Here is a 15,940-nt window from a genome sequence, read left to right as displayed (position 1 = left end):
TAAATATTATTGCATATGAAATTTAATATAATAAATTGTTAATTGTACAGAAGAGAACACACTAAAGCAAATAAAAAAAGAAACTAAGAGGCTTAAGCTCGTCATTTAAAAAAAAAAAAGAAAAAAATTAGAGTCCAATTATTATTTCAGTAAACGTATTAAAAAAGAAAAACTAGGATAATGCATTTTGCATATTTTTACCGTAACATCGTATACATTTATTATCTCATACGAATGTGATAAAATCGTTTAGTATAACACTCGTAAGTTGTCGTAACTAAAAAGATAAATAAGAAAGAAAAAAAAAAAAAAGTATTTTAACGTTGTTATTACGTAAAAGTAAGGTATTATGCATGGGTGAGACAGAATTAAGCTCACGCAACAATTATTGTTTATTTTTTCTTTTTTTTTTGTTTGTAACTTTTACACGCATTACAAAAAACACGTGATCGTAGAAAACCTAATCTTTCTTTTTTTTTATTTTTTCTTCTTATTTGCATAATAATTCTCGTAAAGTACGCGATAAGATAAAATTTTTTAATAATAATAATACTTTGCGTTAGTAATAATAATAATAATAATAATTATTCCGATATTCTTTCTTTTTTTTTTTTTTTTATATATTTGTTAAGACAACATTTTTTCAATTGCAATTAATTTAAACGTAGATAAAAGAAAAATATATGTTATACATTAACGTTTAATCATTTATTTTTATTTGAATTATTTTTTGATATATATATATTTATTTTTCATCCCCCCATACAGGATGATAACGTTAGAATCGAGAATGATATTTTCTCATGGTTTTAATCAAGATAACGAAAATTTAGATTGTCATCGAATTTATTCGATTAACCAATTACAAGAATGTCATTTGAAAGATAATGGACATCGTTTAACATGTTACGGTGGTATTGACGACAAATATAAAACCGAGTCAGTAATTTACAATTTTATTTAATATATAAATCATTATTATTATTATTATTATTATTATTCAACAAATATTTTTCTAATTAAAGAAAATATATTCGTGTAAAAATATTATCTTCATTTTCTATAGAGGTAAAACGGTGCACACACTTGTATTGTGTAATTGGCCTAACTCAACATTAGATCCTCAAGAAGTTTTGCAAGGATTTTCATCGTTGAGAAAATTGAAAATAATTAATAATAATTTGACGAAAATTGTTAATCCTTTTCCCGAAGAATGTCAATTTCTCGAAGTAAGTGAACACAGGTGTTTGCAATCACGACAGGTGTATCTATTGAAATTCATCTGAAGTTTGTGAAAAAATTGTTCTCGGATTTTTCGTTAATTAACTTTTATGTAATTTTAATAATTTATTATTTTCTTTTGTTTTTTGTTTTTTTTAATTAATTAATTAATGAATTAATTCATTCATATTCGGTTTTTAGATTTTTATTTGATATTTTGTGTTCTTTTTTTTTTCTTCTACTTCTTCTTCTTGTTTTATTGAACATTCTTTTTGTCGAATTTTGGGATAAATAATAAATGTACAGATAGAACGAGGAAGAACCACACCCCAAGTTTCTGTTTCGTCCATGTTTCTCTCTTAACAGAAAGTTAATTTAACGCGTAACAAATTGGAAGAACTATCATTGGATTTGTTTGCAAAACTCAACAATTTAAGGGTCATCGATTTGAGATACAATCATTTCAATGAAATCTATATTAATACGTTTAATTTATCAACTTTACAACATGTTTATTTATTCGGTATGTATATTGCAAAAAAAATAATATTATTAATATCATTAATATATATTTATATTGTATTAAATTTAATTAAGAGCAATAATAATCATATTCGAAATATTTCTAAATATATTTCGTATTAATGATATAATAATTATAATATATTTAAACAAAAAAAAACAAACACACACAAAGGTAATCCTTTGAAATGTAACGAAAATATGGCTTGGATACTTGACACGAGGAACGAATCTTTTGCTAAAAAAATTGTCGATCGTGAAAAATTACGTTGTTCAATTCCCCACGATGGAAGACCACTCGTACAAGTCGTTCAAATTATTATGGTAATTTTTACAAATGTTTTTTCTTTTCTTCCCTTATTTGTTATCAATTAAAATTAGCAGGTAAATAATTTGTCAACAAATTTTTCCCATACGATACAATATATATTTATTTATAATAATACAAATCGCACATTTTATTCGAATAATTTTTTATCATTGTTTTTTTAACTAATAATCAATTAATTTGTTAATCAACGAATTTTTATTGACAATTAAAAAAAAAAACAACAACAACATAAGTAATTCAAATAAAGTAATGTGTTGCAAATGTATTTTTTGTTTATTTTTGTTTTTTTTTTCAATTGTTTAAGTATTTTTTAATACAAAATACAAGTTAATTATTTTGTGTTGAATTTAACGAACGATTAAATTACATTTATCCTGCAATCATTTCGCGTTTTTAATTTTATTCAATTTGTCAAAGTAGAAAAAAAGAATTGAATTAAATATTTGTGTGAATATTCGAAATGAATGAATTGTAATTAATTTAATAGACGCTCAAGGAAGAATGCAAAAGAACTTTATGCGATTGTGAATTAGTATACGTGGTTGGACGTGGTGGTAAAAGAACATCGAAACAATTAATGGCATTTGCATCAGTTAATTGCAGTTATCGCGATTTAACCGAAATGCCTGAATTTTTGCCTGCCAATACAACGACCCTACATTTAACTGGAAACAAGGTTTGTTTTTAAGTTTTACAATTATTACTAAATATAATTATAATAATTATAAATATATGATTTATAGAAAAAAAAAAAAAAAAACAAAGTATACAAAATACGATAAATAATTATTTGTATGATTACAGATCAAGGATTTAACACCATTAATTAAAAATCCAGTTTACAAACAAGTATTAGATTTATATTTGAATGACAATTTAGTTGAATCAATAGTACAATTGGATGGCTCCTATTGGCTAGATCATTTTCGAATTTTAAGCCTTCGTGGAAATAAACTTTCAGATGTTTGTATTTAATTATATCATATTATATAATGATCATTTATTTTTTTTTCTTATTTTTTGTTCTTCTTCTCTTTATCGCAATATTTGTTCCCCAATAATTTGGATTGAGATATTAAAAAAAAAACAAACAATTACTTTCATTTAATTTCATTTTATTTTATTTAACAATCTAATGAGTAACTTGTCTTATATTATTAATAATTCGTACAATACTCTCTCTCTCTCTCTCTCGTGTTAAATTTTATTAATCAATGGTACTTAGAATATTTAAGAAGATTTGAAACACCTGATCAATATTGAATATGCTAATTAACAATAAAACATCGTAATACTTTGGATAATCTTCTTTTTTTTTTCTTTTCTTATTTTCTTTCTTTTAAATATTCATTTAGGTGCCAACTTACGCGTTGGAAAATGTTTTGTTACAAAGTAATAACGTTGTTAGATTGTATCTTGGTAATAATCCTTGGAGATGTGATTGTCTCTTTACACCTGGATTTCAGGTAAGAAAAATTCAATTGTATTGGAAAATATTTGCAAATTATTCTTTTTTTTTTAAATATACGTACGCGTACATATATATATATTTCTTTTTAAAAAATAATTAATTCGGTGTTAATCTAAAGATAATGTTTCGTTCATTTATTAACGTAAAGGTGTTTTCATGGGCATTACAGGATTTATTGATTAGGTATACAAATTTAATTAGAGATATAAACGAGGTCAAGTGTGCAGTTATCAGCGATGACGAAAATTCAAACAAACAGGTAATTTATTTGCCTCTATTATTATTATTATTATTATTATTAATTTGGGATTTTTAATCGTGAAAATTTATACCGAACGTTGATCAAATTCGATTTATCATTTCTTTTCTTCTTTTTTTTGTAACAGTAGTAGTAAAAATTAAAAAAAGAAAGAAAAATCTCTTTTCATTCGCACAAGTTCAACGTTTTATTTCAATCGGTATTAATTTGATCGATAACAACCCCTCCCCTACCCCACCCCCCTTCCCCCTATCTTTTTTTTTGAAATCGAATTATTCCAGTAGAATAAATTGCTTTGTATTTTTTGTTTAAATATATCTTTTACTTTAATTATTTACATTTCTTTTTCAAGCAGATTCGTGATTTAACTCGAACAGAAATTTGCATATCACCCGACGACAATACGTTGATTTATCCATTAGACATTTTAAACATTATATTGGCATTGATGATATTATTAATTATTTTCAAAGTTTTGTACGATTATTGGTCGTTCAAAAAAACTGGAAAATTACCATGGATCGTATCTAAAATACCATGAAAATATTATCATTGATTAATAAAAAAAAAAAAACCTTATATTATGTTGAAAATAAATTTTTCTTTTCTGTTCCACCCCCTCCACTTTCTCTTTCATCGTCATCTTCTCCTAGGTTCAAATATTTCTCGTAGAATTTTTCCGCGGCTGATTTTTTGGCCTTTTGATGGCTACTACCTTGTCCTAATAAAGAAGAAGAATAAATAAATAAATAAATAAATAAAATAAGAATAAAAAATTGAAAAAAATCTCGAATCGGTTAATAATTTTTCATGAAAATTCTTCTTCTTCTTCTTTTTTTTTTAGTTATGTTTGTATATGTAAATAAATTGTAAATAATTATTAGGTTTACCTTCGATGACGTGATCGAGAGCCACACATTTGGCTACAAATTTAACACCTTCGTGCCTGTATTTCATTTCTGTTATGTATTTCGGTGGGGGACCCCCCTTTTTTATACAAAGCATGTAAACCTTTCTTAATGGTGTCTCTATGGTATCGTCCTTTCCAAAATTAATTATTTCTAATATTCTTGTATGTGTGTGTGTTTTTTTTTTTTTTTTAAAAAGAAAACAACATTATTTTTATTATGCAATTAAATTATGAATATATATATATATATATATGAATTTATTATTATTCAATTAAAGGGAAAAGGGTAGTAATAAATTTATTTAAATAATTTACTGTTCTCGAGATAATTCCAACAATTGTTTCATATCTTTGTCATTCATCTGATGATCGGCTATATTTTGCAATATTATTTTTGCTATATTATTTTTAACCAAAATTTCTGTATCACCGCAATCGGTTGCTGAAAATAAATATTAATATTAATAAATAATTTATTAAATATATCGTATATATATATTAAACTGGTTATATTTTGATTTAATAAATACAAAATTAACCAGAAAATTCGGATAACTTTCCGGTGATAACGAAACGATTGCATTTATTTTTCTCGCAATGATATTGAATATTTATTTTACATTTATTAGCATAATCTTCTAAAATATCCAATGGTGTTTTATCATTTATCTTTTTTTCAATAAAAATCTGTAATCAAATATTATTTAACTTTGAAGATTTTTACTTTTCAATCAATTTAACAAATGATATTTAATTGTATGTGTCATATTATTTTGTATAATTTATTTAAATACCTCTCTTTTTTCGTTGATGTTAATTCTATCAACATTTTCACGCATTTGTTTATTATCTTGTGAATTGTTTAATGTAGAATGATGATTTTCTACGTTAACGTTGTCTTTCCAATCTCCCGAAGAATTTGTATTATTATTTTCTTGTACTTTTTCGAAAATTTTGTTTACAACAGTTTCTTTCGCGTTAGACAACGATTTCGTACGTTCATTTAAATTTTGTTCATTTTCACGAAGATGCACGTCTATTTTTTCTGTGCGTAAATATTATTTATAAATAAAATTATTCGTTATTAAATTATTTGTTTGTTTTTTTTTTATATCAAACTCACTGTTCCCTTCTTTGGTATCTTTCCAAAAATCTACAATATACAAAATATATTTTACAAATGATTTTAATCATTTTAAAAAAATTCTATCTCATTTTTATAAATTTCGTAAATATAAAATGTTGAATGAGTTTAACGAGATTAATAATATTTTTTTCTCGATTACTATCATTATCCTTTCGATGTTCCTCGTCTTTGAAATCTTCTTTCAAATTATTGAATTTTTCATCACTCAAAGATGGCTGATTAGACGAAATGGAATCAAAATCCGTGTCGAGGGTGGAAATGCTACTTTCCGAAATTTGTGTTCCTGCTGTGTTCATCATTATTCTTTCCTCTTCGACAACCTTTTTATACAAATTCTTTTTATATATGTTTCTTTATTTATTCAAATTGAAATGATTAATATTAAATTTGCGTAGAATAAATTTACATCGGCATCTACTGGAAAGAATTCGTCGCAAATCAATGAAATCATTTCGTCGGATTCACCGGAATCAACTAAATTGTTTAAATTTGATATTTCTAAAAATAAATTAATACGCGAGATGTATAAAATATTTATAACACATTAATTTCTTTTGTTAAATTATTAAATAAAAACCATCAGGAGATCTTGCACGAGGCATTCTGAGCTCTTGCAAAAGATCATCGGCACGATCGATAACAGTTTCCATTTCGCAAAGAAGTGGTGCAGCATTTGGGAATCTTTTTTTTATCATTTGCCATAAAATATCAGCATTCTGTAATTTTTGTAACGATTTCGGTGGTCCAAAGTCACGAGTTTCTAATATCTCGTCTCGTTCCACTCCTTCCGACATTTTAAATATACAATAATCTTTTATACTTTAAATTATGTTCAAAAAGTTGACGATTAAATCCAGGAATACGTAAAACTTGACATTTTTTTTTATTGGACTCGTCTCGTACGTCAAACGTCAATAAAATTAATTAATTGAAATTAACAAAACACTATATATATATATATATATTGGATAATAATTATTATTTAAATAAAAAAAAAAAGCAAGAAGACAATGTACATTTTTTTTTCAATTTTCAATCATTCAAATTTAAATGCAACTTTCCCGCCTTGGTTTTCGATAACACGTGACTGTAACGATACTAACAAGATCTATCAGCAGAAATAACAACTAATTGTATTTACATTTTAAATATTTTTATAGTTTATGAATCTTAATAAACAATTGGCGGCAAAAGTAATGGAGGCAAATTGTTATACACGTGTGCATTTTATATTATTTTCATAAAATAATTGCATGTTAATAATAATATATAATTAATGATGAAAAAATCTAATATAATCCAAAAAAAGGTAACTATAGTTTCTATCATTAAAATTTTAATATTTACACATGATCATGAACAAATACAAAATTTTATAATAAAGATTATTACATTATATATATAATTAATGTATTTTTGATTAAAGGGCTCGAAGAATGCAAATGCATCAGAAAAAAATCAGAAAAAGATTAATTCATTTTTTACAAAAATCCCTAAATCTCAAGAAAAGAATGATATTACAGAAAAAGATGTGATTTTGGATACAGAAATTAAAAACGATTCTTCCATAAACCGCAATGCTAATAAAAAGCGAAAAAGATCTGAGAGTTCAGATTCTGAATCGAATATAAAAATAAAAAATATTTGTTATGGTAATGTCGAAGAATCATTTTTGGACAATAGTCTCAAAATTATTGATGCGCAGAAAGAAAACTGCAAAATATCTGAGAATTGCAATAATGATTCTTTAAATATATGCGATGAAACAATTGAAGAATTTGATAATTCTTTGATCGAAGGTTTTACAGATGATTTAACTATCATCGATGACGAAGAAACTACCTCAAGTAATACTAACAATGTAAAAGATAACGATAACAAGAATTTGGATATAGTTGAATTAAATCAAATGTTCAACAACATGAACAACTGCGAAGAATTGAATGTGGAAGATTTCGATGAGATATTTGATACCGATTGGAATTTAGATTCGCAGATAAATCTTAATATGTTGGAACGATGTGAAGTTATAAATTTGGAAAAGAGTTTCAAATCGACAATCTTAAAAGTACAACATACCAATTTGAAAAGTTTTGGGACCGTAACATGTTTAGGATATTGGTAATTGTTAAATGAAAATTTGGCATTAACTTCATTATTTTAATATTAATTTCATTTATATTAATTGATATTTATTTTTGTTTATATAAATCAAGGAAAGATTTACAAATTAAGGAAGGCGATATTGTAATGATACAAGCGAAGAAAGAATCACAGAATTGGATTGTTGATAATGATCACGGTTACATTATAATAAAACCTGACGTATTAATTTCTAGTACAACAATTGTTGGCGGCTCTTACTGCACCAGACGAGCAGTGTTAAGTGAAAAGTTTGGAAGAATAGAATCTTTGCCATACTTTGTCTCTAATCAGATGCCATTACTTATTGGAAAAATAGTTCATACACTTTTACAAAAAGTAAATATATATTATTTCGTAAATTTTTTATATTTTTTATGTTTTATATATTTTTTATTTGATTTCGCAGAGTGTAGTTGAAAATATTTATAAAATAGATGATATTAGGAAAATGGCAGAAATTGAATTACAATCGAAAGATACGATTAATATGTTGTACAGTTCCGAATCTACGTTTGAAAAATGTAAAGACGAAGTATTATCATACGTACCGCAAATATCAGAATTTATTCAACATTACGTACACGGTAATACAAATACGCATGAATATTAATTCTTTGTCTCATGTTTAGGCAGTAGAAGCATATCACGAATCTCACTTGTTTTTTTTTGAAATATTTTAGATATAAAACAAAAAGCAATAAGTAATGACAAAAATAATTTCCAAGGGAAGATTTCTGAGGTACACGATATAGAAGAAAATATTTGGTTACCAAAATTAGGATTAAAGGGAAAAATCGATATAACGGCTGAAGTTAAAATTCATTCCCGTAAAAAAATAATGCCTATTGAAATAAAAACAGGAAGACCGTCATTTTCTTTGGAACATAGGGGCCAAGTTATTTTATATATTATGATGATGGCTCTTATGGGCCAAGAAACCGATAGCGGATTATTATTATATCTTAAGTATATATTAATTATTTATTAAAATTATTATAATAATAATATTAAGATATATTATTTGAAATAATTGACACATTTTAATAATATATCTTTAGAACGATATAACGTAAATAATAATTTAATATTTATTTCATGTACCACAGAAATAATAAGATGCGTGAAATAACGTGCGGTCGTGCCGAAAAGAGAGATTTAATTTTATTAAGAAATACTCTGGCTGATTATTTTACCAGAACGAAAAATATAACATTCTCGAATGATTCTAAAGATGCGTTGAAGAATATGCCACTGCCAGAGCCTATTAATCATTATACTAGTTGTCTCAAATGTCCTTACAATAATCTATGTTGCGCTTATTTAAAAAAGGACGATACCTTACAGTTGTCCGAATCTCACGGATTAGTCAAACTCAGTAAAGAAATTTTAAATGTATTTGAAGATAATCATATAGATTATATATTCAAGTGGGTATCTCTTTTGCAAATGGAAGAAAATATGCAAGCTGAACAATATAAAATGAAAGATATATGGACTCTAACACCAGAGAAAAGGTAAATTGTATCGATTATCGTATATTTTGTAACATAAATGAATCATTTACAATATTATTCTTTATTTTTTTTTTTATAGAGAAATGAAAGGAAATTGTATTAGCAATTTGAAAGTTATCGGTAAAGTAATCGAACAATACGATAGATTTAAACATATCTTTGTTCGTACGAATAGTCAAGCTGTAATCGATAAAAATATTTCTACAGAATTTATAGAAAACGAATACGTTATTGTTAGTACTGATACACGAATAAATATATCGTCCGGTTTTATAATACAGATAAATAAAAATGCGATTACACTTCTTTTAAACAGTAATATTATGAAACGTAACACGATTGAAAACTTTCATATCGATAAATATAATTCCATTACTTCTTTATTAACTTTATTTTCGAATGTTGGAGGCTTGTTATACGACAACGAAATATGCGGAAGATTACGAAGCATCGTTATAGACAAGTATTACTTTAAAATTAAATATATATATATTTGTTTTCAAATTAAATATTATATACATAAATATAATTGTATTCACATTTTAGAAAACCAGCAACATTCTTAAAAAAACTACCTCGTTCTGTTATCTTCAAATCAGCAACAGTATTACAACATTTAAATGAAGGACAACAAAGAGCAATTCTTAAGTGTCTAGCTGCTAATGAATACGTTTTAATAAAAGGCATGCCGGGAACAGGAAAAACTGAAACAATCGTAACTTTGATTGAAGTTTTATATAAATTAGGCACCTCAATAGTTGTAACATCGCATACTCATAGCGCGATAGATAATATTTTGTTGAAATTGTTGAATAAAAATATCGATTTTATAAGATTGGGATCGTCTTATTCGATAAATCCATTGTTAAAAAATAAAAATGAAGAATATTTAACATCAGAGTGCTCAACAATCGAAGAATTGAAATCGGTGTACGCAAATAAGGTATAAATTATTTTGTTTGTATATATAAAGTAGAAAATATGTTAAGATAATTGTGTATTAATATTAACAATATATTTGTAGAACATTGTAGGAGTTACTTGTTACGGTTCTAATCACATATTCTTTGACAAAAGAACGTTCGACGTATGTATAGTTGACGAAAGTACTCAAGTAACTCAACCAGCAATTTTAGGTCCATTGTACAACGTTAATAAATTTATTTTGGTAGGAGATCCTAATCAATTATCACCTGTTATTAGAAGTAAAACGGCTAAGTAAAATATATTTTTATTTATATAATACAGTATATAAATATATACATAAAATATTATTCATTTATTTATTCAACAAAATCGTATATACTTTTTCAGAAGCCTTGGCGCAGAGGAATCTCTTTTTGAAAAATTAGATTCGGAAAACAATACTATTTCTTTGACGTTACAGTATAGAATGAATAAAACTATTATGAATCTGATTAACAAATTAACGTACAACGATCAATTAAAAGCAGGCAATGAAACAATAGAAAATGCAACCTTCGTATCACCGAATACGAAAGTAATGAAATTTTCGATAGATTTAAATTATTTTGGACAACGAAGATTCGTTTTTTTAAAAGTGAATTGTAATTTTATGTTTCAGATACCATCGTCGAATGAAATATGGGTAAAAACGGTATTATCGCCAGCGTTAGATGATTCTGTGATTATTTTAAATACGGGTTGTATTCGTGAGATGACTATTGATTTTATCGATAAAAAAGATAATATTAAGATTGATCAAACGTGCACTAATATTTGGGAAGCAGCTTTAATTTTATATCTTTTGAAAACTTTATTTCAGGTAATTTAATAATTATCTTGTTTTCTTTTATATTCGTATTTTGTTGTCAACATAATTTATATTTAATTTATTTTTGTATTACAGATCGGAATAGAATGCAAACAAATCGGTATTATGGCGCCGTATAAAGCGCAAGTTATGTTATTGAGAAGTTTAATAGATTCAGAAATAGAAGTAAATACGGTTGATCAATATCAAGGACGCGATAAAGATATTATTTTCTATTCGTGTACAAAAAGTGTTCAGAAAAAATCAGACAAAGTTCAGGTACATTTAACATTTTATAAACGATAGCCCATTGAATTTTTTTCATTTAACGAGTAAACTATCGACCTAATCATTTTTTTTTTTAATTTAGGATACTGGAATATTAGAAGATCAGAGACGTTTAACTGTAGCTGTTACTCGTGCAAGGCACAAATTAATTATTATCGCGGATAAAGATACTATGAGTCAATATACACCGTTTAAGCAATGTTTTAATATAGTTGAAGAAAAAAATATAATCAACATACAGGACCCTTGTTACAATTTTACATGGGAACCGATCATTAACTCGTTGAAAAACAAATATGTCTTTACAATTGAATGAATGATTTATACAATTGAATGAAAAATGGCATGATTAATAGAATGTAATCAAAAAGTGATATTAATATTTTTTTATATTATACATAAGTTATTTGCGATTATATACAATAGTTATATTAATTAGTGATATTTCTTATAAAGTACTATAATATAATAAATAATATAATTGGTTTATATATGTTACCGTCAAAGCCGGAAATCCGTCATTGATAGTAGTAATTCCTCGGCATGCTGTAAATTGTACATCTTTGCAATTTCTTTGAAAAGTTTCGGTAAATATTTTTTATACTTTTTGCAAATGGATTTTATTGATTTTTATATTAAATTAAAGTACACTCTTTTGTCTACGCGTAGAATACCATATGGAGTTATAAATTAAGCAATTAAAGTTCAGGAAATGTCAGATAATGTAATGCTGTAAATTGTGCATCTTTGCAATTTCTTTGAAAAGTTTTAGCAATTTAGCGTTTAAAATCGTTAAACTTGTCAAAATAAAACAATGAAATAATCAAAAAACTAATTAATAATTTAAATGGAAAAATTGAAATAAAATAAAACATTGTTATAATGAAGATTTAAAAAAATAATCGATATCGAACAATCGAAGTGAAAGTAGTTCGATGATTGGTGTACGTAACAGATTCGATTGACGATTGGTAACGCTTCAGCCAATTAGAAGCTGCATCGTTTTATCGTTAAAAGTAATAAAAAAATTAAAAACTCGAAAAAAGAAACCTATAAGTTTTATAATTATAAAAATAAAAAATAAAACACAAAACACAAATTATACAAATCGATAATGCACATAGTAGTAATAGGAATATTAAACGAAAAATTATAATCGAGATGAAAAATATCGATATATCGAAAAACTCGAAAGTAAAACAATTCAATAATTGGTTGACGTAAATAATTCGATATATCGCTGAGAGTGCATTAGCCAATAAAAAGCGGCGTCGCATTGGAGCGTATTAAACTCGAAAGTTATTTCGACCAATGAGAGAAGAGAGCGAGGTATAGTGGGAAATGCTAATATCGAAGTAGTGGGGAGTGAAAAGAGGAAAGATGATCATAGTGGAGAGAAAGAGGTGCGGTGTTGCGTGATTGACTGAGAATCGAATGAACGTGTGTGTTTGTTGTGTTGTACGAGTTTTTTTACCCTGCTTTTTGGAAGAAGAGAAGAAGAAAAAAAAAAGAGAGATAAAAGGAAATAATAATAATAATAATAATAATAATAATAATAACAACAATAAATTAACTGTAAATTAACATTAATAACGATAACGGTATAAAGCTAATAATAATAATAATAATAACAATAGTATAATAACAGTAACAAAAAGAAGAAGAAGAAGACGAAGACGAAGACGACGACGACGACGCAAGCAATCTGAGCAAGCAAGCAAGCAAGAGAAGAAAGAATATAATTAAATAAAAAATAAATAGGCGGTGAGTGTGTTTTAAGAAAGAAAGAAAGAAAAAAAAAAAAGAGACAAATATGACGTCCTACATCCAAGTCGCTGAAGATGAGGGAGAAGAACCGATAGAGCTGCCTACTGAAGACGATAGCACGCTTTTATTGACCACCCTGTCTGCTCAATTTCCCGGGACGTGTGGCCTTAAATATCGCAATCCAGAATCCCGGACGATGCGTGGTGTACGACTCGTTGAGGGCCGACTTCATCCACCTGAAAATGGTTGGGGCAAGGCAGTCTATTTCTGTGTGTTTCCTAAAGGTGTGTATCACACCAGATAATTTTCTCTCTTATTCTATTGTATGTATGTATGTATGGATGTATGTATGGATTTATATATGTATGTATATGGTATGACTGATATATGTATGAGATGTATGTATGTATGTGTGTGGCGTTAGAGGTGCTTTTAAGATGCCCGATGCCTTCCTCCCCTCCCCTTATACCGTTTGACGGTGATGGCGTATATATCGTATCGTATGACCGTAGACGAACTGAATTTAAAATATAAAAACGAAAAATGTTTTATCCATTTTCATTTTCATTTTCATTTTATCGATATGCCACATTTCGACCAATATACATGACCTTCGTTCGATTTCTCTTTAATTTTCTACTACTATTTCTTCGTTTTCTTTTTCTTTTATATATATATATATATAGATATATAGGTATATATATATATATATAGATACATTTTTTGTCGATTATCTTATCTATTCTGAGAATGAATATTTCTTTGGAATATATATTTTATTGTTATAATTTTGTACTTTACGATTTATCTCTACCTTTTTCTTTTTTTTTTTAATTTTAAAAAATAAAATACTATAATAATGTATAATTGTTTAAATAATTGTATTTACGATTCTCTAACGCGCGTGACCACCGGTATTTATCTTGAAAGGAAAGGGGTTTTTTTTATTTATCAATTTTTATTTGCGGAAGAACAAACTTATAGTATATATTTAATGTATATTTTTAAATATATAATAAAAGGATATATATCATGCTTCAAAAGTTTCTATTATACGTAAATGATAACTGCTTCGCTATTATATAGATATAAATGAGAATCATATTTTTACTGCAATAGAAATTTTATAATCTCGATAATAAACTCGTATTCGTATATTATCTTTCTCTTTCTTATATTTAAAAAAAAAAAAAAGAAAAAATGTTTCTCATTAAATATTGTTAAGTATTGACAAATAGAGATAAATGGTGATAATATATACTTTACTATGATAAATATTTCGATATTTTTCTATCAAATTGTTTATAATTAATAATAAAATAATAGAGTGTTCTGGTACAGAAAAGATTAAAGAACATTTGTACCAGTGTTTTCCAAACTATAATTAAGGAAGACCAAAAAAAAAACACATACATACATAAAAAAAAAAATCAGCTTAAAAGTCGTATTTCATTAAAACTCTAACAATTACATTAATACATTTATCTTTTTACATAATATTTAATCGTAACAGGTATATATAAATTAATAATAACATTATCCGGATTAGTCTGGTATTATTTATTTTTGGTGTTATAATAAATTTTTCCAGCTTTTTAGCTTCTTGATCGTGCACCTGTATATCATCCTTGGCCACGAAACCTACACTGTACAATTCAACAGTTTGGTTAACACTGGTCTATGAGATTGTTAACAAAGCATAGCGATAGAAAACTAACCGATAGAAGTAAATGTTTGTGACATCTTTTCAGAAAATAAGCGTAAATCTGATGACCATTTGGAAAATTCCACAGCTAAGACAAAGAGAATGGAAACAAAGTTACGTTGTACAGACTTGATCGTACTGGGCTTACCATGGAAAACAACCGAGCAGAACTTGAGGGAGTACTTCGAGGCATTCGGTGAAGTTCTAATGGCACAAGTAAGTTATTAACAATTTTTATTAATTCATATCGAACTTATTTAAAATTATATTTAGAACAACAAAAGTTTCTTTCGTTAAGCTATTGATTTAATCCACGATGATGATTTGTCGACCATTGGTGACCGGTGTGATCTGGACAAAAAATCTAATGCTGGTTTATAGGAACCGGGCATAGTGTTTAACGTATTAATTATTACATTATTTTTCTTTTTTTGTAAATAATAATTATTTATTTTTATTTCATTGTGTAGAATTTCTTTATTGTATTATATATTTTTTTTAACCATTTTATATATATTCATATGTGTTATATATATTAAAAATTAATAAATAAATTGCGTATTAGGTAAAGAAGGATGCAAAATCTGGTCAAAGCAAAGGATTTGGATTCATACGATTTGGAAGCTATGAATCGCAGTTAAGATGTCTTGCTCAACGACACATGATAGATGGGAGGTGGTGCGACGTCAAGGTTCCCAATAGTAAGGTAAGAACAATAATAAAAGTTAATAACTCTTATTCTTCTTCTTCTTCTTTTTAACATTTTATTAGTCATTATTAAAAATATTATTTCAATATAAACTGCCGTAAAAGCTGTAAGTGCCCACACATAGATAAATAAATAATTTGTACAAATGTTTACTTAGCCCTGTACATATATTATTAT

At 26.4% G+C, this 15,940-nt stretch overlaps 4 protein-coding genes across 6 annotated transcripts in view; 3 read left to right on the top strand and 1 right to left on the bottom strand.

The window, feature by feature from the left end:
- The first annotated feature begins 790 nt into the window (after positions 1–790).
- LOC106790246 (protein singed wings 2) lies at positions 791–4,408 on the top strand. The gene is made up of 9 exons (XM_014755014.1): positions 791–939; positions 1,067–1,229; positions 1,588–1,744; positions 1,919–2,067; positions 2,562–2,750; positions 2,879–3,037; positions 3,430–3,540; positions 3,715–3,804; positions 4,160–4,408. Exons 1-9 carry the CDS (start codon positions 791–793, stop codon positions 4,343–4,345), a joined length of 1,353 nt encoding a protein of 450 aa, XP_014610500.1. The 3' UTR covers positions 4,346–4,408.
- Positions 4,229–12,104, bottom strand: LOC106790245 (uncharacterized protein DDB_G0287625-like). Its single transcript, XM_014755013.1, has 9 exons — positions 12,082–12,104; positions 6,001–6,181; positions 5,838–5,867; positions 5,509–5,759; positions 5,254–5,401; positions 5,030–5,156; positions 4,695–4,873; positions 4,380–4,525; positions 4,229–4,307 (listed from the first exon to the last, which is right to left on the bottom strand). The coding sequence occupies exons 2-8, from the start codon at positions 6,158–6,160 to the stop codon at positions 4,386–4,388; spliced, it is 1,035 nt and encodes a 344-aa protein (XP_014610499.1). The 5' UTR covers positions 6,161–6,181; positions 12,082–12,104; the 3' UTR covers positions 4,229–4,307; positions 4,380–4,385.
- LOC106790244 (DNA replication ATP-dependent helicase/nuclease DNA2) lies at positions 6,973–12,084 on the top strand. Its single transcript, XM_014755012.1, has 13 exons — positions 6,973–7,170; positions 7,288–7,982; positions 8,078–8,342; positions 8,413–8,590; positions 8,687–8,972; positions 9,113–9,520; positions 9,600–9,983; positions 10,067–10,463; positions 10,545–10,738; positions 10,835–11,021; positions 11,106–11,306; positions 11,391–11,573; positions 11,665–12,084. The coding sequence occupies exons 1-13, from the start codon at positions 7,138–7,140 to the stop codon at positions 11,896–11,898; spliced, it is 3,645 nt and encodes a 1,214-aa protein (XP_014610498.1). The 5' UTR covers positions 6,973–7,137; the 3' UTR covers positions 11,899–12,084.
- Positions 12,105–13,298: 1,194 nt separating the features above from the next.
- The window catches only part of LOC106790228 (TAR DNA-binding protein 43-like), a 9,310-nt gene continuing 6,668 nt past the window's right edge, over positions 13,299–15,940 (top strand). The window contains exons 1-3 of one of the 3 annotated variants that reach the window (XM_014754987.1): positions 13,299–13,633; positions 15,101–15,270; positions 15,620–15,760. In XM_014754987.1, coding sequence (XP_014610473.1) covers positions 13,396–13,633; positions 15,101–15,270; positions 15,620–15,760 — 549 coding nt within the window. In that variant the 5' untranslated portion in view covers positions 13,299–13,395. The remainder of the gene's footprint in view (positions 13,634–15,100; positions 15,271–15,619; positions 15,761–15,940) is intronic. The other 2 variants (XM_014754988.1, XM_014754986.1) reach the window with 2 other exon arrangements.

The sequence above is a fragment of the Polistes canadensis genome, unplaced genomic scaffold (assembly GCF_001313835.1).
Source record: "Polistes canadensis isolate GaletaPanama2010 unplaced genomic scaffold, ASM131383v1 scaffold_225, whole genome shotgun sequence".
Taxonomy (NCBI): Eukaryota; Metazoa; Arthropoda; class Insecta; order Hymenoptera; family Vespidae; genus Polistes; species Polistes canadensis.
The sequence above is the reverse complement of the archived record's forward strand: the minus strand, read 5'-3'. Positions and strand labels throughout refer to the sequence as shown.